General features: G+C 46.8%; 2 protein-coding genes across 2 annotated transcripts in view; one reads left to right on the top strand and one right to left on the bottom strand.

Annotated features, from left to right (window-relative positions):
- The window catches only part of LOC309382121 (TOX high mobility group box family member 4-like), a 40,428-nt gene extending 38,793 nt beyond the window's left edge, over positions 1-1,635 (top strand). The window contains exons 8-9 of the mRNA XM_081933624.1: positions 222-385; positions 1,221-1,635. Coding sequence (XP_081789750.1) covers positions 222-385; positions 1,221-1,284 — 228 coding nt within the window. The 3' untranslated portion in view covers positions 1,285-1,635. The remainder of the gene's footprint in view (positions 1-221; positions 386-1,220) is intronic.
- Positions 1,636-7,647: 6,012 nt separating this feature from the next.
- Positions 7,648-23,601, bottom strand: part of LOC309382122 (N(6)-adenosine-methyltransferase catalytic subunit METTL3-like) — a 29,967-nt gene continuing 14,013 nt past the window's right edge. The window contains exons 6-11 of the mRNA XM_081933625.1: positions 21,059-21,246; positions 15,304-15,342; positions 15,075-15,183; positions 13,404-13,469; positions 11,854-11,966; positions 7,648-7,912 (exon numbers count right to left, since the gene is read on the bottom strand). Of these exons, the coding sequence (XP_081789751.1) occupies positions 7,801-7,912; positions 11,854-11,966; positions 13,404-13,469; positions 15,075-15,183; positions 15,304-15,342; positions 21,059-21,246 (627 nt within the window). The 3' untranslated portion in view covers positions 7,648-7,800. The remainder of the gene's footprint in view (positions 7,913-11,853; positions 11,967-13,403; positions 13,470-15,074; positions 15,184-15,303; positions 15,343-21,058; positions 21,247-23,601) is intronic.

Raw genomic sequence — 23,601 nt, 5'->3', positions numbered from 1 at the left:
TGCTCGAGCAGGAGGTTGGACTAGTAGACCTCCAAGGTCCCTTCCAAATCTCTTATTCTGTCAAGTCAAAAAGGCAGTTTAATTGGATTGGGCTGGGGAAGAGTAGATCTTGGTCTCTTTTCCTCCTCTGATTTGCAGGACCGAAGCGTCTGTGTTTTCTGTCCCTGGCTCTAGCAGGCTCGTTGGCTAAATCTCAGAAGCGTTCCTTCTTCCTCTCGCAGGTTGAGTCTCCAACGCAAATGCACGTGGAGCTAGTCTCCGAGTCACCGGTGGCCGTGTCACCCCGCCCTCGCTGCATCCGTACGGGCTGCGACAACCCTCCCGTGGTCAACAGTGACTGGGACAACGAATACTGTAGTAACGAATGCGTGGTTAAACACTGCAGGTGGGTTTGCTTCATCGAGGGCCGCAATCAGGGCTGTTGTTGACTTGTGGGGGGGGGGATGAGCAGCCGGGTGGGTGTGACCAACTGGGTGGGCGTGGCCAGCTTGACGCCACTCGCAAAACTGCTGGCATGTTTCCGCTTCGCTGGTAGATTGGGCTGAAGCGAGACGGGTCGACTCTTTACATTATCCAGAATGGCCCGCGGGCCAGATCCGACCACATCGCAGGCTGGATGCGGCCCGCGGGAATTTCTTTGATTTAGCCATAGTGGCGCCAAGGGTCATAATCCAGTACAGGTATTCCTCGATTTACGACCACAATTGAACACCCCCCCCCGAATTTCTGTTGTGAAAGTGAGACATTGGTTAAGTGAGTCTTGCCCCATTTTACGACCTTCCTTGCCACACTTGTTAAGTGAATCACGGCGGTTGATAGGTTAGGTTGTTAAGCGAGTTTGGTTTCCCTGTTGACTTTGGTCGCAAAAGGAAGACATGTGACACCCCCCCCCCCCTCCGGGACACAGTAACAGTCCTAAATACGAGTCAGTGGTCCAAGTTTGTGAATTTTGATCACGTGACCTTGGGAATGCCGGAAAAGCCGTAGCTGTGGAAAATAGTTCCAAGTCCCTTTTTCCTGTGCCGGCGTAACTTTGTACGGTCACTAAATGAACCCTTGTAAATCAGGGACCGCTTGTACATTAATCTTGTTTCAGTTTGGTTTTCTGTTAACTGACACATCTCCCTCTCTCTCTCCCTCTCTCTCTCTCTCTCTCTCTCTCTCTCTCTCTCTCTCTCTCACTCACTCACTCACTCACTCACTCACACACATACACCCAGAGATGTGTTCCTAGCTTGGCTGGCCTCCCGCAATTCCAACAACAACGTCGTCTTTGTGAAATAACACCCCGCCCTATATAATAACAGTGGTGGGGAAAGAAATGACATGGTTTTGGCTTGCCGCGCCCAAAAGGACAACGACCCAATCGAGAAGACAACGAAAAATCTCGTCCTTGCAACTGTGAGGGTGGGAAACAGCTTCTGGAATATCTTCTCGGCCGAAGACCCACCAGCAAGAGGAAAAAAACCCATCCCTTTTGAGAAGGGTGTGAGGAAAAAAAACAAAACTATGGGGTGGCACTGCCTTTCCCCCACCCTCTCTCTTCTCTCCCCCCCCTTTTTTTTCTATAAACGAAAAAAATCTCTTTAATAATGTTTCTCTTGACGGAGCGATTAAAGCTGGAAGAGGAATGTCGCCTGAAATCTGCCATGTACTTTCCTGGGGAGGGTTAGGAAAATAAAAGAAAAAAGCAGGATGGATTCAGTGAGCAGAAGGTCCTCTGCTTAGTGGTCCGAAGGATGTTTTCACGGCGGGTGGTGGGAGGGTGTGTGACAGTGGCAAAAATGGACTTGGTTGTGCGGGTGTGAGTGAGCCTGTCCTGTTTGTTCAGCCTGCAACTCTTTGGTACGAATATCTGGGTCGGTGAAGCTCCCGTGCACTTCGTCCGAGGGAGCAGCTGGGTTCGCGCATCCCGAGCTAAAGCCCAACCACCTTATTAACACAACAGGTAGTCCTCGACTTTAACGGCTGCAATTGAGCCCCAAATTTCTCTCGCTAAGCCAGACATTGGTGAAGCGCGTTTCAACCCAAGTTATAACATTTCTTTACCACGGTTGTTAAGTGAATCACTGCAATTGAGAAATTAGTGACCCAGTTCTTAAGTGAATCTGGCATCCCTGTTGACTTTGGTTGTCCGAAGGTTGCAAAAAAATAACTACATGACCTTGGGACGCAGCAGCGGTCGTTAAGTGTTTTTTTTTCTATTGGGACAACCTGGTTTAACCAAATATGGGGCGCAGCATACTACTTCTGCTTTCGCCTTTCAGCCCCAATGTAGGAGCCTTTGCAGGCAGTCGCTTTCGCGACAAACTGTTTGTGTTAAATATATATTGACCGAGAAAGACATAAAGGGTGACTAGTATAGATCTATTTCAAGCTATTTAGCTGCCATCAGCTAGCCCAAGGGTTGGCAACCTTAAAAATAAATCACAAAGGTCCTAACCGGAAGCCCCCCCGTTCAATTCTGGAGCTGACCAGAAGTCCAATTCCCCCACCATAGAGCAATGTCCTTCCTCTACCTGTCCCAGCCGAAAGCCCTATCAATTGTGGAGCCAATCAGCAACGGGGAACTGTAGCAGAGTGATGAGAGCCATATGCGGCTCCAGAGCCACAGGTTGCCAATCCCTGAGCTAGCCATATCCTTCTGCGGAAGCAGTATATGCTCTGCCTCATATTTGGCTAGACCAGCTTTCCCTGGTAGAAAAAACATTGAATCTCTCCCCTGGTACAGCCGACAAAGCGAGGATAGCCCGTGGCTTAGAGGTTCATACATCTACCTAACGTAAGTAGCCCAGGTTCGAATCCCAGAAACTAGCTAGCTGATGAGAGCTTAAATAGCTTGAAATAGATCTATACTTTATATATATAAATATAACACCACAGTTGTTAAGTCTGAACCGGTTGCCAAACCTCTGAATTTTGATCACGTGATGCAAAAGTCATAACTGAAAATTGGCTGCAAGTCACATTTTTTCAGTGCCGCTGTAACTTTGGTCACTAAGAAAGCAGTTGTAAGTTGAGGACTAGCTGTCAGGTTTCTGAAAGATGCCCTAATTAATTCCTGAGCATTGAGCCAAGTTTCAAAAGAGATCCAGTCATTTATTAGGAACACCTAATAAATGGCTAGAAGATGGTAGTAATTTATAGTAATTGTGGATTGATAAAAATCCGTAATAGTAGCTTGGGGCTCATAACAAATCCAGCCAGTTGATACCCTCCTACCTCTAGAGCTGCCACAGGAGAGTTTTAATCCCTCATCCAAGAAGCTTCTTGAATGAGAAGTGAAACATTTTCAACTTAAGTCGGGTTACCTTTTGTAAAAAAAAACAAAAAAAAACACCTTTGAAATAAGTCTGAGATGCGTTTAAGATGTTCAACGGAGAGCCTGCTTCTTCACCTTGTAGTTTGAAGGTCAACTTGGGATATTCCTGGTCGTTTCCAGCCTCAAACAAGTGTTATTTAATGATCCCCCCCCCAGTCTTTCACTGGGGATACCATCGACAAATCTGGTATGAAATTACAGAAAAACAAGAGTTGGAAGGGACCTTCAAGGTCTTCTAGTCCAACCCCCAGCCCCACTCAAGCAGGAGACCCTACACCATTTCTGACAGATGACAGTCCAGTCTCTTCTTGAAAGCTTCCAGTGATGAAGCTCCCACAACTTCCGAAGGCAACTTCTGTTCCATGGGTCGATTGTTCTCACGGTCAGAAAATTTCTCCTGATTGCCAAGTTGAATCTCTCCTTCAGTTTCCATCCATCATTTCTTGTCTGGCCTTTGGGCGCTTTGGAAAATAGCTTGAACCTCTCCGTGGAAAATATTGAATATTGAAAGACTGCTATCATGTCTCTTCTGGTCCTTCTCTTCACTAGACTAGCCATGCCCAGTTCCTGCAACCGTTCTTTATACGCTTTAGCCTCCAGTCCCCTAATCGTCTTTGTTGCTCTTCTCTGCACTCTTTCTAGAGTCTCCACATCTTTTTTTCATAGTGTGGGGGAGCTCTGGGGCAGCCCGTGGAAAGCAACTTTCCCTAAACAAGGTGCCTCCAAGGTGATTTTTCAAAAGGCAGCTGCACCCCCCCCACCCCCGCGGTCTCCTCAGGCTTGGGTGTACAAATCACCGGGGACAACTCGTTGCGGGCCACGAGTTGCGACCGATATTGACGAAAGAGTGGAAGAGAATCATGAAAGAGAGGCGGCCAAAGAAGGGGACAGAATGAAATGTGAATGACAAAAATTAAATTGTTTTTATTACTTGAAATCATTCGAGTTCTTGAATTGTCCCCATAAACAAGTTAACCCGTGGGGAGTTCTCCTGCGGTGAGTTGCCCCATTCTGCTCTGAGAGCGCCATTGAGGCGACTTGGGAATTCATCTGTTCCCTGAGGGCCACCTCGTCTCCGAGTGAAAATGGGGAGGCGGAATCTTCTTGGAACTGAAAGTCTATGGAGATTCTTCGTTTTCCATGGTTGTCGTCCCCCCCAAAGGTGTTTATTTTTATTTATTCAGGAGGCAACTGGACTTTTCTGTTTTGTTTTTTTTTCTTTGAAAACGTTTTGCTTCTCGTCCAAGAAGCTCCTTCAGTTCTGACTGCGGGCAATGGAAGGATTTATACTCCTTGCAGACAGCTGCTCATTTGCATCCTTTTAGCCATACACTCCCTTTGAATGGGTATTGGGAGTATGAGCGGATTTCCAGAAAAAAAATTGCAGGCTTACAGGAACCATTGACACTACTCAGGTGACACCCCCGCCTCCCCCCCCCCCCGAGGACACAGATAAACCTCCAAGTGGCCTCAACGACCTTCTAAAGGGATGCAAATGACCAGCTGCCTGCAAGGAGTATAAATCCTTCCATTCCCCATCATCCAGTCAGAGCTGAAGAAGCTTCTTGGAGGAGAAGCGAAATGTCTTCAAAGAAAAACCAGTTGCCTCTTGAGAAAAAAGCACCTTTAGGACTAAGATATGGTGGTGCCTTATCTTCCCCACGCTGCTGAGAGGGCTGATCGATCTATCTATCTATCTATCTATCTATCTATCTATCTATCTATCTATCTATCTATCTATCTATCTATCTATCTATCTCTATCTATCTATCTATCTATCTATCTATCTATCTATCTATCTATCATCTATCTATCTATCTATCTAACCATCCATCATATCTATCTATCATCAATCATCTATCTATATCTATCTATCTATCATCTATCTATCTATCTATCTATCTATCTATCTATCTATCTATCTATCTATCTATCTATCTATCTATCTATCATCTATATCTATATATCTCTGTCTGTCTATCTATCTATCTTACTCTATATATAATCTATCATCTATCTATCTATCTATCTATCTATCATCTATCTATCTATCTATCTATCTATCTATCATCTATCTATCTATCTATCTATCATCTACAGTATCTCTCTCTCTCTCTCTCTCTCTCTCTCTCTATCGCTGTGTATGTGTATTTTCCAGCATAACTCTGGAATGCCTCAAGCAATGTCAACCAGACTTGGTACACAGATGACTTATTCTCTGGAAACAAATACTGTGGAGGGTAAGACACCCCTAAAACCCCTCGGGGTGTGGGTTCTCCTGTTGTGCCTTCAAATGGCTTCTACTGTACTACCGTAAAATGGCTTCTACTGTGCAGCAGTGGAGTTACGGCTTCACAGTAGTCCACAAGGGAGTTTTCTCTGGTAAGGGAGAATATCCAACATTAGAAATTACATTTGGTCTGGACATTTCCCCCCCACCCTATAAATAAATACCCGGGCAACGCCAGGATATCAGCTAGCATTAACATAAATGACCTCTTTGAACCCCTCTTCTAAACCAATGGTCCTATCGATCCGGAATGTGGACTTTGTTGTCTTCAAAAGAGTGACCTTGGTTTTTCAAATGTAAGGTGTTTTCGACCTGCCGGTGAGGTCTGCTGATAAATTCCCCTTTCCCTATCCTTCAGCAAGAGGGGACGGTCACCCCCAAATCTCAGAACCAATCCCAAGATCAAGAGTGAAACCTTTTCCTTTTGTTGCCAGCTGAGATGGGGCAATACCGACGGGAGTTCAGTCTCCCTCGACCCTCAACGTCAAACAGTGCTACAGGTAGTCCTCGACTTAACGGCCACCACTGAGCCCAGTGTGTGTGTGTGTGTTGCTAAGAGAGAAATTTGCCAAGTGAGTTCCGTCCCATTTTACGACCTTTCTTGCCATCTTTGTGAAGGGAACCACTGCACTGGTTAAGTTTGAATCTGACTTCCTCCTTGATTTTGCCTCTCAGGTCACAAAAGATGGCTTGACTCCAGAACACTTGCTACCGTCATAAATATGAACCAGTGGTCAAGCATCTTAATCAGTGGTGGGTTCCGGACCCACATGGACGCGCATAACGGGCGGCAGGTGTCAGCGGCTCCGCGACACTTCAGCTGCTCAGCGAAGCGGCGTGCAGGTGCTGTAAGTGCCATGCACATGCATGGAAGCGCAGAAGATGTAAAAGACTGGTAAGGAGCACGGGCGGACTTGTGGGCCCTCCGGAGCACCGTACCGGAACTGCATCCGATGCTCTGGGCTGGCTCCGGTACACCCGTACCGGGGCGTACCGCCTACAACTCACCACTGATCCTAATGTAAATCATGACACATTGGGGATGCTGCAACAGTCATGTGTGAAAAACGGTCACAAGTCCCTTTTTCTCAGTACCGTTGTATCTTTGAGCGGTCTCTAAACAAACTTGTAAGTCGAGGACTACCTCTGGTTAAGACCTCCCCAGATAATAAGCGCAATCGGGCTTTTGAGCCCATGCGCTAAAATAAGCCCTCCCCAAAAATACTATAACATAGCAGCAGCCCTGAGGTGACCATGCTTGCTGCCTCCTGCACCTCAACAATAAGACCTCCCCGAAAATAAGGCCAAGTGCTTATTTCAGGGGTGAAAAGAAAATAAGACACTGTCTAATTTTTGGAGAAACACGGTATGTAGCACTAGCAATAACACTTAGAATTATATGCTGCTTCTCGGTACTTTATATCCCTTCTCTAAGCAGTTTAGAGCAGAGTGTCAAAATCAAAGCCTGCGGGCTGGATCTAGCCCATGGAGTGCTTAGATCTGGCCAGCAGGGCCGGCCTGGAAACACCAGAGGACCGGCCCGCGGTGCCTCTGCCAGTAAAAATGGAGCTCAGGGGCCCCGCGTGCGTCCCCCAAGCTCAGTTTTCGCTGGCAGAGTGCTGCAGGACTCCATCGCAGGCAAAAACGGGTGTTAAGCTGGCCACGCCCACCCTTGCCATGCCCATCCCTGCCCCCTCCCCCCACCTGATGCAGCCCTCAATGAAATCGAGTTTGATACCCCTGATTTAGAGTCAGCGTATCACCTCCAACCATCTGGCTCCTCATTTTATCGACCTTGGAAGGATGGAAGGCTGAATCAACCTTGAGCCTGGTGCGATTCGACCTGCCAAATTGCAGGCAGCCGGCAGTCAGCAGAAGTAGCCTGCAGTACTGCACTCTAACCACTGCGTCCCCGTGGATCGCATGGTACAACTATTGCATTTGGTTTTCTGGCAGCAAAGTGGGCTCACTCAAACGGTTGCAGGAGAGTATTTCCTCTCGCAGGTCTCCTGCTAATCCCCGATGGCCCTTCGGCTCTAGAAAAACACCCATTTTATTAAAAGATTAGAATATACACATCCTTCTTTGCCTTGCTGCCATTTGTACTCCCGAGCCAACGACACGACTCCATGGGCAGTTGTCCTCTTCTCCTTGGTCCATTATGGCAGCCTCTTTTTCGCACGCGGGCTCACATGTTTTTAGGCTTGGAGATAATTCCATCCGGGTACCGTTGCTTGAACTGAGCTACCACATCGGGGTCCAGCAAATGGATCCCATCCAGTTGGTTGCCAAGGGTGATCCTGGAGGACAAAGAGAATAGGCAAAATATCATGAGAAAGGCGGAGGGTCGATCTTCCGTTTGGCATAGGCAGCGTCTTTGTCGGATTTTTTGTGTCCCTTGGGATCTGCTGCAGCCTGGGAAGTGGAAGCCTCCACCGTGATTAGAAGCCCTTGGGCTCCAGTTCCCTCAGCCTTTGGAACAGCAATTGCAGCATCCGCCATTTCAAAAGGGAATTAGCAACCAAAATGGCGGTTCGTGCCCTTTTCAACATTCTCTAGCCGCCCTGCTACAAGCGATAGTCTCTGGGCAGAACACTGCAGGGACAAAGGCCTGGGCCGATTCAGGGTCTCACCTCCTGCCTCTCCGTTTTGAAGGGATCCCCAATAGCACTGCGATCGTTCCTTGCCGTCCGAGATAGGCGGGGATTCGAGGTCCAGGTAGTGACCTTTCAAGAGCGCTACGCTCTCTCCCGCCTAGTCAGGGCCTGGGAGGCAGATGGCCCACAGGGCGAGCTATGGGCCTGAGCCCTCATGCTCCAGCCCAAGTTGACAGCTCAGAATACCATTCCAGTCCCACTCACAGTACAAGGAGTCAATATCAATTAATTCTTCAACCAATCATTAAATCAGCAAAGTGCTCGGGAGACACACCATGACACGACCGTCCATGAAGTGGACTGAGTCGTAAAGCTGGGTGAGGCTAGGAACAAGGGGCGTGTCTAACTTTCATCAGACTCAGTTCAATCAGAAGGCGGACAAGGTCAACCCATGTATGGATGCTACCTCCACCTCTGTTGAGAACAAGCCATGATTTGTGGGTACCAACCAGTGTGTGTTTGCATCAAGGACAAACTACCCAAACAGGCAATGCTCAACTTAAGAACCATTTGTGTCACTGTTCAAAGTTACAACTTTGTACTGTCCCTGTAGTTACGTGAGTGAAAATTTGGGTGCTTGGCAACGGATGTGTATTTAGGATGGTTGCGGCATCCCGGGGATTGCCACTTGCAATCTTCCCAGCCGTCTTCCGACCAGCAAAAGCCGGTGGGGAAAAGTCGCATTCACTTAGCGACGGCGTGCTTCATTTAACAAGCATGGCCTTCGCTTAACCCAGTGGTTTGCTTCTTAATGCTGCAGTAAAACGGTTGTAAAATCAGACAGGAGTCACTTAATGGCTACCTCATCTAGCGACAGAGGTTCTGATTCCAATTATGTTGGTAAGTCGGGGACTCCCTCTAATAGCATCTGGCTGACCAATGAAGAGATTCCTACTTAAACATGGAGGAATGAGAGCAGTTTCAAGCAATCTTGGGGAAACGCCCAATAATGAGGAATTAGAAATAGCGGTTTCATATCTAGAGTGCCATATACTTCTTTGTCTTTTGTCCGTTTTAGAAGGACAAAAGACAAAAGGAGGACAAAAAAAGAAGGACTACTGCATTGTCAGTAGTCTCATAACCTTAAAATAAATACCGTATTTTTTGGACTATAAGACACACTGGAGTATAAGACGCACCAATATTTCGAAGAGTAAAACAAGAAAAAATATAATTTTTGCCCTCCCCGTCCCCCAGGAGCGCTCTGTAGACCTTTCAAACCCACTGCGCCCCCCGTTTTTGGCAACAGTGGGACGCTCAGGGTGGGGTTTGGGGAAGCCAAAAATGGCCGTATTCGGTGTATAAGACGCACCGACATTTCCAGCCTCTTTTGGTGTGTGTGTGTGTGAAGGTGCGTCTTATACTCTGAAAAGTTCCGTATACCTTGGCCGTAAATGGGTTTTTGAGCCTACAGCCAAGAAACGAGGAAGAGGAGCCGATTGGCAGACTCCCAACAACCTTAATTTAAATTCTGGAACCCAGTTGGGCAAATGCTGTTGTAATTTTTCAGAGGTTAAAAAAAAACAAAAACCAAGCCCAGGTCTTTCTAAATTCCGGCCTGGAAACTACGGCTTGCTTCCTATTCAAATTAGATTTCAAGTTAAGTTTGGTTCAACAACGTGAGGGGGGACACCAGAAGTGGTATTCAGCCGGTTCGTACCGCTTAGGGTGAACCGGTAGCTCAGACGATCAGTTGGCCCCACCCACCCGCCCCCGCCCTATCCTGTCCTTTATTTCCTGCTTTCTAGCGCATCTCAATCACGTGGCACAGCTGATTCAGTGGTGGGTTGCAGGCGGTACGCCCTGGTACGGGCGTACCGGAGCCTGCCCGGAGCACTGGGTACCGTTCCGGTACGGTGCTCCGGAGAGCCCACCCGCCTGCCTGAGCTCCTTAAAACACTGTGTTTTAAAGCTTTCGGCGCTTCCGCGCACGGCGAGTACAGCACCTGCGCGACACTCCGCCCAGCAGCTGGAGTGTCCCGGAGGTTTGCGGAAGCCTCGTTTGCCGCTACAACGCATGAGCGCGGCACGCACAAGTGTGCTGCGCGCGTCCATGTGGGTGACGCCGGGGCCGTTCCAACCGTACCAGTTGGAACGGAATCCGGAACTCACCACTGAGCTGATTCCTCCCTCCTCCCCCCCGCTGTTCTACTTACTGTTCCTGACTTTGGAAGATAAGCAGCTGAGCTTCTAAATGCTCCATTTTCAGCACTGCACGCAAGCACGCATCTGAGCACTCACCGAACTAGTTGTTAAACCATCAGCATCCCACCACTGGAGAAGCCAAATTCTGGACCCCCGTTAGGCGAATGCATTTGTAGTTTTTCAGAGATTTTTTTTTTTTTTTAAAGTAGGTCTTCCTAAATTTCAGCCTGGAAAGCTACGGTTTGCTTCCTAGACTGCTAGATTTCAAAACGTGGGAGAAGACACCAAATTCTGGAAGCCAGTTGGGCGAATGCTGTCGTAGATTTAAAAAAAAACACAAAACACCCAGATTTTTCTGAATTTCAGGCTGGAAACTATGGTTTTCTTCCTATCCAGCAAGATTTCAATTTACCGTAGTTTTCGGAGTATAAGACGCACCAAGACTTTGAAGAGGGAAATTTAAAAAAAAAAAAGTTTTTGCACTCTGCAGACCTCCCCAAAACGGCCCGTTTTTTTTGAAAACGGGAACGGGTTTTTGTTTTTTGTTTTAAAAAAGGGCTTGAATAGCCTTTAGAAGGCTTGTAGAGTGCTCCTGGGGGGGTGGGGGCCCTAAAAACGAGGAAAAAATGGTCCATTCTTCGCAAAAACGGGCCTGCTTTTTGTCAAGAAAAGGGTATGCATAGCCTTTACGAGGTTTATAGATGGGAGGGAAAAATTGAGCAAAAAAACTGCCAGTTTTTTGCCCAATTCTGTCCTCCCCAGCCCCCGGGAGCACTCTGAAAGCCTCCTAAAGGCTATGCACAGCCATTTTGATGAAGGGCCGGGGTTTCCGGAGGCAAAAAAATGCTGTATTCAGTGTATAAGACGCACCCAGATTTTCAGCCTCTTTTTTGAGGGAAAAAGGTGCGTCTTATACTCCGAAAAATACGGTAGGTTTGGTTCTCATGAGGGGAGAAACCAACTTTTGGAACCCAGTTGTGTGAATGCTATTGTAGTTTTTCAGAGATTTTAAAAACAAACAAACAGATCTTTCTGAATTTTGGTTTGCTTCCTATCCTGCAAGATTTCAAATTAGTTTGGTTCATTGTGAGGGGAGAAATCAAATTTTGGAACCCGGTTGGGCAAATGCTATTGTAGTTTTTTTTTAAAGAGATTTTAAAAATAAGGCCTTTTTACAATTTTGGCCTGGAAACTCTGGCTCTCTTCCTATTCTTATTCTGCAAGATTTCAAATTCGGCTCAACAACGTGAGGGGAAAAACCACATTCTGGAACCCAGTTGGAGCGAATGCTGTTCTAGTTTTTCGGAGATTAAAACAACAACAACAAAAAAAAACCCACGTCTTTTCTAAATTTGGGCCTGGAAACTATAGCTTGCTTTCTACTCTGTCAGATTTCAAGCTAGGTTTGGTTCAACAATGTGAGGGGAGAAACCATTCACCAGTTGGGTTGTACGTTGTGAGGTCGTCCAAACAGCTCGATCTTGCGGGTGCCTGGAGAAAGCCGCTCGATCATGCCGTAAATCTCATCTGGTTTGTGACTGGTGGAGCGAACCTGCAGGGCAACAGAGAGTAAGTTTCAAAGGCTTCCCAAGGCAGCAACCTACAAGGCTAGAATAGAATAGAATAGAATAGAATAGAATAGAATAGAATAGAAGGATAGGATTAGGGTAAGATAGGATAGGATAGGATAGAACAGAACAGAAAAGAATAGAAGAGAACAAAATAGAATAGGGAATAGGATAAGAAAGGAAATAGAATAAGAATAAAAATGGAATGGAATGGAATAGAATAGGATAGGAAAGGGAATAGAATAAGAATAAAAAGGGAATGAAATAGAATAGGATAGGATAGGATAGGAAAGGGAATAGAATAAGAATAAAAATGGAATGGAATGAAATAGAATAGGATAGGATAGGAAAGGAAATAGAATAAGAATAAAAATGGAATGGAATGAAATAGAATAGGGTAGGGTAGGAAAGGGAATAGAATAAGAATAAAAATGGAATGGAATGGAATAGGATAGGATAGGAAAGGGAATAGAATAAGGATAAAAATGGAATGGAATGAAATAGAATAGGATAGGATAGGATAGGAAAGGGAATAGAGTAAGAATAAAAATGGAATGGAATGGAATAGGATAGGAAAGGGAATAGAATAAGAATAAAAATGGAATGAAATAGAATAGGATAGGATAGGATAGGAAAGGGAATAGAATAAGAATAAAAATGGAATGGAATGGAATGAAATAAAATAGGATAGGATAGGAAAGGGAATAAAATAAGAATAAAAATGGAATGCAATCAAACAGAGTAGGGTAGGATAGGATAGGAAAGGGAATAGAATAAGAATAAAAATGGAATGGAATGAAATAGAATAGGATAGGAAAGGGAATAAAATAAGAATAAAAATGGAATGGAATGAAACAGAGTAGGGTAGGATAGGATAGGAAAGGGAATAGAGTAAGAATAAAAATGGAATGGAATGAAATAGCATAGAATAGGAAATAGAATAAGAATAAAAATGGAGTGGAGTGGATTGGAGTGGCGTAGGGTAGAGTAGGGAAGCCTCCTGAAGGTCCCTGAAGACTGTGGAGGGCTTAAACGCTCCGTTTAAAGCTTCAGGGAAGCTCCTGAAGCCTCTGGGAGGGCAGGGGGAGGCTGTTTTCACCCTCCCCAGGATCCTCTAACGCCTCTGGAGCCTGGGGAGGGCGCAAAAAGCATGCCAAAAATGAGGGGGAGCGCCTGTCATGAGCACATGCGCACTGGGGTGGGTGGGTGTCGCGCATTGCATTATGGGTGTGGCACGCCCACGCACGACCCCCCCCCCTGCGCTCCCCCCCATCTTTTGGCACGCGAGCCAAAAAAGGTTCGCCATCGCTGCTCTATAGAGTCTCCTGCTTGAGCAGGGGTTGGACTTGAAGATCTCCCAGGTCCCTTCCAGCTGTATTCTGATTGATGGACCTCAACCGAAGAGCATCGGGTCACCTCACCTCTGCCACAATGACGTCGCAGTCCAGTCCTCTGTTGAAGCCTTGGGGGTTTCCTTTAACGCCAACCTATCCATCAAAAGCAAACGAAGGCAGTCAGACGCCATCCCATACAATACAATAGCAGAGTTGGAAGGGGACCTTGGAGGTCTTCTAGTCCAACCCCCTGCCTAGGCAGGAAACCCTACACCGTTTCAGACAAATGGCTATCCAACATCTTCTTAAAGACTTCCAGTGTTGGGGCATTCACAACTTCTGGAGGCAACTTCTGTTCCACTGATTAATTGTTCTAACCGTCAGGAAATTTCTCCTCAGTTCTAAGTTGCTTCTCTCCTTGATTAGTTTCCACCCGTTGCTTCTTGTTCTACCCTCGGGTGCCTTGGAGAATAGCTTGGCTCCCTCTTCTTTGGGGCAACCCCAGAGATATTGGAAGACTGCCATCACGTTTCCCCTAGATCATCGCCAGGATAAGCGCCTGATTCACTTAACAACTGTAGACTTTTGATGACCTCTCGTGGGCCAAAAAAGTCAAAAGGCTTACAGGAGCAGCACCGACACATCTATCAAGTGAGCAGCTGGGCCGAACCTGGCGGGCGGTAGCGTGTTATCTAGCCTGGTAACAAAAACCCACCAGCTCGAAGAATGAACCCTTACCTTCGAGAGAAGACATTCTCATCCAGGTGATACTACTTAATGGTGGGGAGTGTCCTGACCTAGGCTTCCCCAGGGCAGGAAGCAATTCCTTCTCCTGACCAAAAAAAACCCCCATTTGTTAACTTATAACGGAGACAATTGATAGTGGGAATTCTCTGGTGCACATCATGTAGAGTGAGTGATCCCCCAACAAAACATGGGGTACATTCAAAAGAGCTTCCCCCTGGCCGCATGTCTTCTCCTCAATAGCAAAGCCGATAAATCTCCGGCACAAAAACAATTCTAGAAAATCCAAATCAATTCCATCCTAAATTTAATACGTGTTGCTATCCAATTCTCATACTATAGTCTCCTTCTGTTGTGACCGAGGCTTCTCGAGAGCATGAAGCAATCTCCTGGTCCCGACAAAAAAACCCTTTTATTAATTGACTCTGAATTCTGCTCATTCACCTCCAGCAAAGTCTTTCAAGGGAGGATTTACAGTCGCAGACCTTCTCTGGCTTGGAGAGCTGCCAGGCCGGTATCTGCAAAACTTGGTAAGGAGTCTCAGAGAGTCACGAACCAATGAAGCGAACTAATGGTCTCCTGCAAACTCCACTCCCCTTTCGCTCCTCTTTTATTTCCTCTGGGAGGGGCCATTCACTGTCCAACTGTGGCCTTACTCCCAAGTTGACCCCTGTTCTTTAGCCGTTCCCTTCGTCTGGCAACTCTGCATGCGCACACTGGGAACAGGCTCCAGCTGTTCCTCTGCCTCACTGATGTCTGACTCTGAAGGCAGCTGATAACTGTCAGACAGCCCTGGCCCCATCTCTGCCTCCAACACAGAGCCCTCATCAGAGCCTTCCCCAGACTCCAGGACGGGCCCATGTTCCTCCCCAACCTCCTCAATGTCTGAATCTGCTGCCAGCTCTGCTGGCCACTGGCAGGCCCCAACAGGGAGCTGGTACATGAGACTTAATGTGCTACATTTTCCAGGTGGCGGTCAGGGGTTGGGCAGGCTCCAATTGTCCCTCTATTTACCAAGCAGTGCTCCTTGCCGTGATTGAGCCAATGGCCCGTCCGTCCGGTTCGGATAATACGCTGCAGCTGATTGGTTTTCACCCAGATGATCTCATCCACCCGCTCGTACCTGATTGGCCGGAGAGGGGGACAGAAAACAGAGCCCGATCAAAGAGGCAAAAGGTTAAGGGGTGGACAAGGTCCCTTTCCTACCCCAGGGAGAAAACGGCAATGACAATCCCATACTCACCCCCACAGATTGAGACACTCACGCCCTAATTCCATGGCTCTGTGGGCAAGATGGAAACGGGTTAGTCAATCAAGAGTTCATCCTTCCAAAAAGGCACACAGACTCTTCAGTGGGAAAGAAAGTTCTCTCCATCACACCAAAGACTGGTACTCCTCAACTCTGCATTAACAGAGGAATACAATCAAGATCCAGGGAGGTACCGATACTTTTATATATTCTGGACGGTATTCAATGTGAGAGTCGGAGACTTTTAACGGAACGGTTTATTCACCACTGCTTCAGAACGAATACAACGAACTCTGGGTTGACCATTTATTTTAAACCCACAGCTGTCAACCCGTTAACCAATAAGAACTTAGCTTAACGTTAACCAATAGAACACAGCTTAACTCATGCTTAACCAATGTATGTCCTTCCCCCTGACATTAGAATGACTACCGACCTCCGCTCCTTCCGTCAGAAACTTAAAACCCACCTGTTTCAGCTAGCCGGCCTGGCCTAATTCCAGCTTTCCCACCTCAGTCTTATTTTTAAATTTTTCTGATTGGTTTTATGGTCGAAGTTTTTAATTTTTATAAATTCGTACAGGGGTTATTTAATCTAATTTTAGCTATGTATACTATTGTTTGTATGGTTTTTTAAATTTATACCTGTACACCGCCCCGAGTCCCTTCGGGGAGAGGGGGCGGTCTAGAAATCTAATTATTAAATTAAATTAAATTAAAACTGTGCTGATTGACAGCTGGGACATAACAGATACCACGCTATAAAGCCTTAGTAAGGCCACACCTAGAATGCTGCATCCAGTTTTGGTCACCACACTATAAAAAAAGATGTTGAAACACTAGAAAAAAGGGCAGAGAAGAGCAAACAGGATGATTAGAGGGCTGGAGACTAAAACATAGGAAGAACGGTTGCAGAACGATATCAGAACCACCACCGACTTCCGCTCCTTTCGACAAAAACTGAAGACTCACCTGTTCCGTTTAGCCGGCCTGGCCCATTTATAGTTTTATTCTACCTCCTGGCAGATTTTAATTTTAATTGGGTATTTTTAGGGTATTTAAATATTGCTTTTAACTACTTTACTTCAGATATGTACAGTTTCTTATTGCCTCCTCTTTGTGTTTGTATTTTCTATTTATTGATGTGTTTTTATTTGACTGTACACCGCCCCGAGTCCCTTTGGGGAGAGGGGGCGGTATAAAAATCTAAATAAAAGTAAAGTAAAAGTAAAGCAGGAACTCGGCATGGCTGGTCTAGTTAAGAGAAGGACCAGGAGAGACATGATAGCAGACTTCCAATATTCGAGAGGCTGCCACAGAGAGGTGGGGTTATTTTCCAAGGCACTTGAAGGCCAGACAAGGAATAATGGATGGAAACTGAACAAGGAGAGATTCAACCTGGAAATAAGGAGAAATTTTCTGGCCATGAGTGCAATCAACCAATGGAACAGAAGTTGCCTTCAGAAGTTGTGGGAGCTTCATCACTGGAAGATTTCAAGAAGAGACTGGACTGCTATCTGTTAGAAATGGTGTAGGGTCTCCTGCTTGGGCAGGGTGGACTAGATGACCTACAAGGTCCCTTCCAACTGTTCATCTGTTACATTTAAAACATTTTTTTTTTTAGTGATTGAAGTTATAAATGGCCCGGAAAAAAGTGACTCAACCGTTTTTCACTTAGGAACGTCGACTTCATGGCTAGTTCCATGCAATACTCATGGCAACATTAGAGGATGTGTTTTGCCTCCTTCGTCTTCTAGGATAATTTTTTTAAAGCCCTGGAATCCAATTTACATATCTCTGACCGGCAGAGATTTCCGGGCAGTTTAGCAGAACATCAGAACAGAATCACAGAGTTGGAAGGGACCTTGGAGGTCTTCTAGTCCAACCCCCTGCTCAAGCAGGAAACCCTATCGCATGGCAGACAAAGGGTTGTCCAAATTCTTCGTAAAAAGCTCCCGAAATGGGGCACCCACAACTTCTAAAGTCAAAATGTTCCCCTGATTTAATTGTTCTAACTGCCAGGAAATTTCTCCTTAGTTCTAGGTTGTTTCCCTCCTTGATTAGTTTCCATCCATCGCTTCTTGTCCTACATTCAGACGCTTTGGAGAATAGCTTGACTCCCTCTTTTTTATGGTAGCCCCCTAGATATTGGAAGACTGCTATCATGTCACCCCTAGTCCTTCTCTTCTTTACATTAGTCATAAAAGGAAAAGGTTCCCCTAGCACATGTGTGCTAGTCGTTCCCGACTCTAGGGGGCGGTGCTCATCTCCATTTCAAAGCTAAAGAGCCAACGCTGTCCGAAGACATCTCCGTGGTCATGTGGCCGGCATGACTAAACGCCGAAGGCAAACGGAATGCTGTTACCTTCCCACCAAAGGGGGTCCCTATTTTTCTACTTGCATTTTTCGATCTGCTAGGTTGGCAGAAGCTGGGACAAGTAACGGGAGCTCACTCCGTTATGTGGTGCTAGGGATTCGAACCGCTGAACTGCCAACCTTTGGGATCGACAAGCTCAGCGCCTTAGCCACTGAGCCACTGCATCCCACATTAGACACACTAGTTCATTAAATTAGACACCCTTAGTCCTTCTCTTCTTTAAACTACACATACTACCGATTTTCCCTGAAATGAAGACCTGGTCTTATATTTTTTTGGTCACCAAAAAAAGCACCAGGTCTTATTTTCAGGGGATGTCTTCCACTGACTAATCTCGCAGCAGCGCTACCGATAGCTCCGCCCATCAGAAGCCTGCGGCCAGCCCACTTCTTCTTGTGTCCATTTGCCGCTGCTTGTGCGTGTCGCCCCCGGGCCTCCATTTTGCTGTCAGAAGCCTCCAAGAATGAGCTTGTGAATCCGGAGCTCTGTTATCATCTACAGGCAGTGACGTGCAGTCAGGTGAGGCAGGGGAGGCACAGCCTCACCACTCTCATCATGAAAAGAAAAAAAAATGTAAAAGGAAAAAGCTGAGCTAGTTGCTGCCTCACCATGGATGACTCTGCTTAACTGTTTAAAAAAGCCTTTTAAAAAAGCGCCCTCTACTATGAGGCAGGAGAACTGCGTGCCTCATGTAGTCTGACTTAAGGCGTTTTGTGATCCCTCGATCAAGTTAAGCAAGGGTTAAAAGCCTAAAAATCCCTGACGTAGGTGAGGCACGCAGTTCTCCTGCCTCATAGTAGAGGGCGCTCATTTGGGTGGGGCTTCTTCAGAGGACCCGAGGCAAGAGCAGAGTTGAAATCCTCTCTGAAACAGCTGGAAAAGGTACGTGTGGGTCGGAGGGAGGGGGAGGAATTCAAACTTCAAAGTGTAGTTTGATTGCAGGCAGAGCCACGTTGCCTTTTCAAACCTGTAATCAGTAAAGCTGGGCTGGATCCTTCCGGGGCTGGGGGAAAGTGTGTGTGATCCAGTATGGCTCTTTGACTGGCTTCCTGCCTCCTCCTGTGGTCTCCTCGCTGGTGCTCTTCCCTCCAATCCAACTTGTGTGTGTGTGTGTGTGTTTGTTTGAGAGAGAGTGAGTGAGAGAGAGGGAAGGGGGTAGGAGAGATAGTCCAATCCAACTTGTGTGTGTGTGTGTGTGTGTTTGAGAGAGGGGGGAGGGAGGGAGAGAGGGAGGAAGGAGGGGAAGGGAGAAGAAAAAGAAAGAAGGAAACTTCTTTCGCAAAGGAGAAAAACAAATGCTGTCGCTTTAAATCGGAACTGAGCATGCCTGGCTGTGGAATTCTGGGAGTTGAAGTCCACAAATCTAAAAAAATTTGAAACCCACCACTGTGTCAGTGCCTCACCAGCCATAAACCTCACGGCACGTCACTGTCTACGGCAAAACGAGGCCAAGAGGCACCGCGCATCAATCCGGAGTCCGCTTCTCAGCTGCAGAGATCATTCCTGAAGGCCTCTGACGGCGTAACAGGGGCTGGGGGCTACGCATGCGAGAAGCGGCAAATGGCCACAGAAGAAGTGGGCCAGCAAATCGAGGGAGGTTTTGGAGTGTGCAATGCCTGGCTGCAATTGTCCGAAGGTAAATTACTAGTAGGTACTTACCTACTGGTACCAGCATCTCCACTACCCTCCCATCCCCACCCTAGCTTGATTTTTACCTGTGTGTTTTGCCTCACCCCGTGCACCCCGGAGTGGTCGGGGTCTTAACTAGGGCTTATTTTGGAGGTAGGGCTTATATTGGGCCCGCATGTAAAAAAAATCAAGCTAGGACTTACTTTCGGGATAGGTCTTATTTTTCAGGGAAACACGGTAGTTCATTAAACTAGACACACCCCTAGTCCTCCTCTTCTTTAAACCAGACAAGAGGTCAGCGACCTGCGGCTCTCGAGCCTCATGTGGCTATTTCATCCCTCTGCTGTGGCTCCCTGTCTCCGGTTGGCTCCACAATTGATAGGGCTTTCGGTTAGGACAGAGGAAAAAGGGCGCCATGCTGGGAAGAGACTCTATGGTGGGGGAACCGGACATCCAGACGGCTTCAGAATTGAAATGGGAGCTTCCGGTTAGGACCTTTGTGTCAGCGTTCCAAATACCATGCAAAAGTAAATCAGAGTCCAGAACAGAATCATCCTTAAAGTTCCAATTTAATACTACAGGCATGTTGGCACTCTGCTATGAAATTCCAACTCTGATTTACATCCTGAGAGTTCACCCAGTTGAAAGTTCATGATCTATCACCACCCCCGTAAATCAATCACATGCCCCAATCCATTTCTTCCACACTGGTATCTACACCCCTCTGCTTCCGGTCAGGTGTCGAAGTACGGAGACAAAAGATGACCTTGAGCTTCTAGAAAGAATGACAACAAAACATTCCACAATCCTACTCCTTTCTATTCCCCCCTCCCAACTACTACACTAATGAAACAGCATAAGAAATTATAAGAAAGTGTGGCAGGCCAAAGATCCTAAAAAGAACATAACTACAGGTCTGACACCTCTCTCTCTTTCTCCCTTTCTCTCTCTCTCCCCCCTCCCTTTCTCTATCTCCCTGCTTCTCTTCCTTTATCTCTCTCCCTCTCTCTTCCTCCTCTCCCTCTTCCCTTTCTCTTTCTCCCCGTCTCTTCCTTTCTCTCTCCCCCTCTCTCTCTTCCCCCTTCCTCTCTCCCTCCCCCTCTTCCTCCTCTCTCTTCCTCTCCCTCTCCCTTTCTCTCTCTTCCTCCTCCTCTCCCTCTTTCTCTCTTCCTCCCTTTCTCTCCCTCTCTCCCCCTCCCTTTCTCTCCCTCCTTTAAGATTCTTAAAGGAACCTCTGCAGGCCTGACAGGCGGCCTCTCTTCAAAAAAGCCACTTTGTCTGCAAAAGAAGCAAAAGTTGAAATCACTACTTCTTAAGGTTCCTTTAAGAATCTTTGGCCTGCCACTTTGTAGCTTTAAGCTTGCCGGCCCCTGAAGTAGACAGACTAGTTTAATTATACTAGACTCCCCTAGTGCTTCTCTTCCTTAAACTAGACAAGTGGCACTGAAAAAAAGCGAGTTATGAGCTCTAACATGTTTTCACAGCGTTTTTTTTTAAAAAATATTGTTTTTTGCATGAGTTTTTTCAGCATCCCTATGATGCACGATCAAAATTCTGATACTTGGCAACCGGCAGGTATTCCTGCAACCGTCCTTTCTATCTTTTTGGGCTCCCGTAGTTTTCCTCCCGGAATTTCCTAGTTCAACCAACCAGAAACTTATCACTTGCCAAGCCAAGACTGGTCCAGGCTTCTTCCTGTTGCCTCTTTCATCAACAGGCCTAGATTCCCCGTCGTCTCACTTACCGGCCAGTGACCCACAGAAAAAGGAACCCGTCGTCTTGCAGGACGGGGATGTTGAGACGTCTCATCTCGTCGTCCGTGAGCGTCCCGTAGGGGAGTTCCATGTGAATGTCCCAGGGCGGGTCAGCCATCACCACAGCAAATTTGCCCAAAATGCTGACGTCCAGGTAGCGGATGTCGCAACAGATCCACTGCCGACACACAAAAGAGGCAACCACGTCAGAGTTTGCTGCAGAACATTACTTCCAGAAAGCACACACAAATAACTGATTTAGCTGGATTCATTAACTTTCTTTACATACGTATTAACCCATGAAGATAAATAAATGTACAGCACCAATGTAGATTTTCTCCAACGTAGTAGTAGTTACACGCAAACACAGGCAACAGTACAGCAGAGAGGAGTTTTCAGTTCTGAGTTCGGAGCACGCAGAGTAGTTTCCGTTTAAGCTTTTTTCTGTTTAAGCTCCCATTGGCTGATCGAGTTGCTATGCCTATTCATTGGCTGACCTTGTTACCATGTTTCTCCCCGTCATGAATATTCTAATAAACCAGGGGTGGGTTAAGCAGCGCAAGCAGATTCTGATGTCCTTTGGTGATTTGGGATCCAGCATGTCCCAATGGTGCTTTTTTTTCCCCAAAAAGGCAATTGGGCTTTGCTTTTTCCTGAAAGACGTTCTCACTTCTCATCCAAGAAGCTTCTTCAGTTCATCAGCATTAATGAAGAACTGAAGAAGCTTCTTGGATGAGAAGCGAGAACGTCTTCCAGGAAAAAACAAAGTCTAGTGTGCACCTTTGGGGTAACTGCGACTTGGGTGGCTGAGAATCTCCACAAATACAATACAATACAATACAATAGCAGAGTTGGAAGGGACCTTGGAGGTCTTCTAGTCCAACCCCCTGCCTAGGCAGGAAACCCTATACCGTTTCAGACAGATGGCTATCCAACATCTTCTTAAAGACTTCCAGTGTTGGGGCATTCACAACTTCTGGAGGCAACTTCTGTTCCACCGATTCACTGTTCTAACTGTCAGGAAATTTCTCCTCAGTTCTAAGTGGCTTCTCTCCTTGATTAGTTTCCACCCATTGCTTCTTGTTCTACCCTCAGGTGCCTTGGAGAATAGTTTGACTCCCTCTTCTTTGTGGCAACCTCTGAGATATCGAAACACTGCTATCATGTCTCCCCTAGTCCTTCTTTCTATTAAACTAGACATACCCAGTTCCTGCAACGATTCTTCATATGCTTTAGTCTCCAGTCTCCTAATCATCTTTGTTGCTCTTCTCTGCACTCTTTCTAGAGTCTCCACATCTTTTCTACATCGTGGTGACCAAACCTGGATGCAGTATTCCAAGTGTGGCCTTACCAAGTATTCCAAGATATTTATTATCCACACAATTCAAACATCGGGTTTGGCTAATCCCATTGCAGGCAGTCCTCAATCGATGACCATAATTGAGCCTGCAGTTTGCAGCAGTCATGGTGCAAACCTATTGTTCGCCATGGGTGGTTTTCTGGCTTGGAAAGCAGAAGATAAATGCCAGTTTTTGATTTAAACATTAGAAAAAAAACAAACAGTCAAAGTCATGTGGCTGCAGGACGCTACAAACCACCATAAATAATAGAATAAGATAGGCTTTCAACAGGTTTTCAGCTTAGAACATAGAATAATAGAATTGGAAGGGACCTTGGAGGTCTTCTAGTCCAACCCCCTGTCTAGGCAGGAAACCCTATACCGTTTCAGACAAATGGCTACCCAACATCTTCTTAAAGACTTCCAGTGTTGGGGCATTCACAACTTCTGGAGGCAACCTCTGTTCCATTGATTCATTGTTCTAACTGTCAGCAAGTTTCTTCTCAGTTCTAAGTTGCTTCGCTCCTTAATTAGTTTCCACTCATTGCTTCTTGCCCTGCCTTCGGGTGATTTGGAGAATAGCTTGACTCCCTCTTCTTGGTGGCAGCCCCTGAGATATTGGAACATTGCTATCATGTCACACCCTAGTCCAGCGATGGCGAACGTTTTTTGGCTCGCGCGCCATAAGGGGGGTAGCGCAGGAGGGGTCGTGCACAACCATGCCGCACCCATAATGCAACGCTCTCCCCCATTTTTTGCATGCTTTTTTCGCCCTCCCCAGGCTCCAGAGGATTTATGGGAGCTTGGGGGGGGGGGTGAAAACAGCCCCCCCCGGAGGCCCTCCGGAGGCTTCAGGGACCTTCAGGAGGCTTCGGAGGACTGAAGCCTCCGGAGGGCAAAAAACGACCCTACGAGCAAACCGGAAGTGACTTCCGGTTTGCTCGTAGGGCCGGTTTAAGCCCTCCGGAGGCTTCAGGGACCTTCAGGAGGCTTCGGAGGACTGAAGCCTCCGGAGGGCAAAAAACGACCCTACGAGCAAACCGGAAGTGACTTCCAGTTTGCTCATAGGGCCGGTTTAAGCCCTACGGAGGGTTCAGGGACCTTCAGGAGGCTTCGGAGGACTGAAGCCTCCGGAGGGCAAAAAACGACCCTACGAGCAAACCGGAAGTGACTTCCGGTTTGCTCGTAGGGCCG

The sequence above is a fragment of the Natrix helvetica genome, assembly GCF_964273705.1.
Source record: "Natrix helvetica genome assembly, chromosome: Z".
NCBI classification, from domain to species: domain Eukaryota; kingdom Metazoa; phylum Chordata; class Lepidosauria; order Squamata; family Natricidae; genus Natrix; species Natrix helvetica.
The sequence above is the reverse complement of the archived record's forward strand: the minus strand, read 5'-3'. Positions and strand labels throughout refer to the sequence as shown.